The following is a 1,471-nucleotide window of genomic DNA, read 5'->3' on the forward strand; positions in this document are numbered from 1 at the left end:
CCTGATTTCTTCCTTTCTGCCTTTTAGACACTTTGCGATTGCTTCTTGATAGTTTGAATCTAACTCATTTATCTGCTGAGCGGCCTACAAAAATAAAGACAAAAATTGTGATTGCTTAAACTATGAACCACCAACATAACAAGTACCACCTATAGTAGCTGTGCTCTACCCACAGCAGTATTACACTGGTCTCCAGTCTCATCTTTCTTCTACTGCCCTCAGTGGCTGCTCTGTGCTTGATGCTTAGAGTCATTATTTACCACAAGAACATATGAAGAAAAAAAATAATTTCATTGTTTAAGTTAAAGGAAATCAGAGAATGGAAGCTTTATTAATATTCTGAGATGCTACCCTAAAATCAAGACAAAAATGACAAAAAATGCACACACACAAACAACTCAGGTTCAGCTCTGAAAGTTTCTGAACATCTGAGTGGAGACAAAATACAATAGCTGAAACAGACACACCAACTCGCAGACCTTCCCATGACTACATAAGTATTTTTCTTGATCTAGCCACTACCAGGTAGAAAAATATGAGCAATGTGCAATATTAAGATTTAAGAGAATTAAGATTTCTGATGGTGAAACAAGTTCTTGCAAGCTTTATACATATTGGAATGCCCTGAATGTTAGTCACCATCCCACAGAGTCCTCCATTCACAGCCTATGTAATTGTCCAGTATGACCTCACAAAGTCAAGACCAACCAGTGATGACCCCTTACCTCTTCATCAGATATGTTTTTGCCAACTGCAGTTTTGAAATACATCCTAGTTTCTTCTAAAACCTCCATCCACTCCAACAAGCTCCAAACGCTGCCATAATCCTGGTACCGAGGATATGCACGCCCACATATACCATCGATTATTTTATGAAGGAACTAAAACAATGCGATACATAAATTAAGAAAATTATTCTATCACAGTTAACCTGTAACAGATATGATGCTGGTCAGGCAATTCGACTATCACCCCTCCCTTCACTGCACACTGTCTCAATGATTCCGCCGAGTACAGCCCATGCACCATTCTAAAAAGTCATGAAGAGGTAGTCCCTGAATATGAACTGTCCTCCTGTCTCCCTCAAAATCAGTTCACAAGGTTTGGCCATAGAAATCACAACGGCATTCAAATCTTAACTGTTGTGTGCACCTCAGGTGCCACAGTAACGGGCACCTCAGCAAAGGACCCCTCACTCACGTCCGCACTGGGGTTGCCAGGATGCAAAGCGCACCTCACAGAGCGGATGTGAACTCCCAGCCCGTGCCTGTGGGTCCCCTAGTTTCCCAAATCCCTGTCCTCCAGCACCGAGGGGAGCAGAAAGCAGAACGCAGAATGCCCCGCCGGCGGCATCCCTGTACTTCTGGCTTCTTTTCGGAGAAGCCCCGAGAGGCAGGCGAGGGAGGAGAGGGAAGCGTCCCCGGCCCCTCGGCCTCGCCGCGGCCGACACCACCCTCCCCAGCCCCAAGGG

The 1,471-nt window shown here is 44.9% G+C and overlaps 1 protein-coding gene across 1 annotated transcript in view; it reads right to left on the reverse strand.

Annotated features, from left to right (window-relative positions):
- The window catches only part of COMMD8 (COMM domain containing 8), a gene marked incomplete at its 5' end in the record, with an annotated part of 4,051 nt that extends 3,170 nt beyond the window's left edge, over positions 1-881 (reverse strand). The window contains 2 exons of the mRNA XM_008949494.1: positions 1-84; positions 726-881. The exon at positions 1-84 is cut by the window's left edge and continues 84 nt beyond it. Of these exons, the coding sequence (XP_008947742.1) occupies positions 1-84; positions 726-881 (240 nt within the window). The remainder of the gene's footprint in view (positions 85-725) is intronic.
- Between the last annotated feature and the right edge of the window lie 590 nt (positions 882-1,471).

Source organism: Merops nubicus, unplaced genomic scaffold, assembly GCF_000691845.1.
Source record: "Merops nubicus isolate BGI_N331 unplaced genomic scaffold, ASM69184v1 scaffold16501, whole genome shotgun sequence".
In the NCBI taxonomy this organism is placed as follows: domain Eukaryota; kingdom Metazoa; phylum Chordata; class Aves; order Coraciiformes; family Meropidae; genus Merops; species Merops nubicus.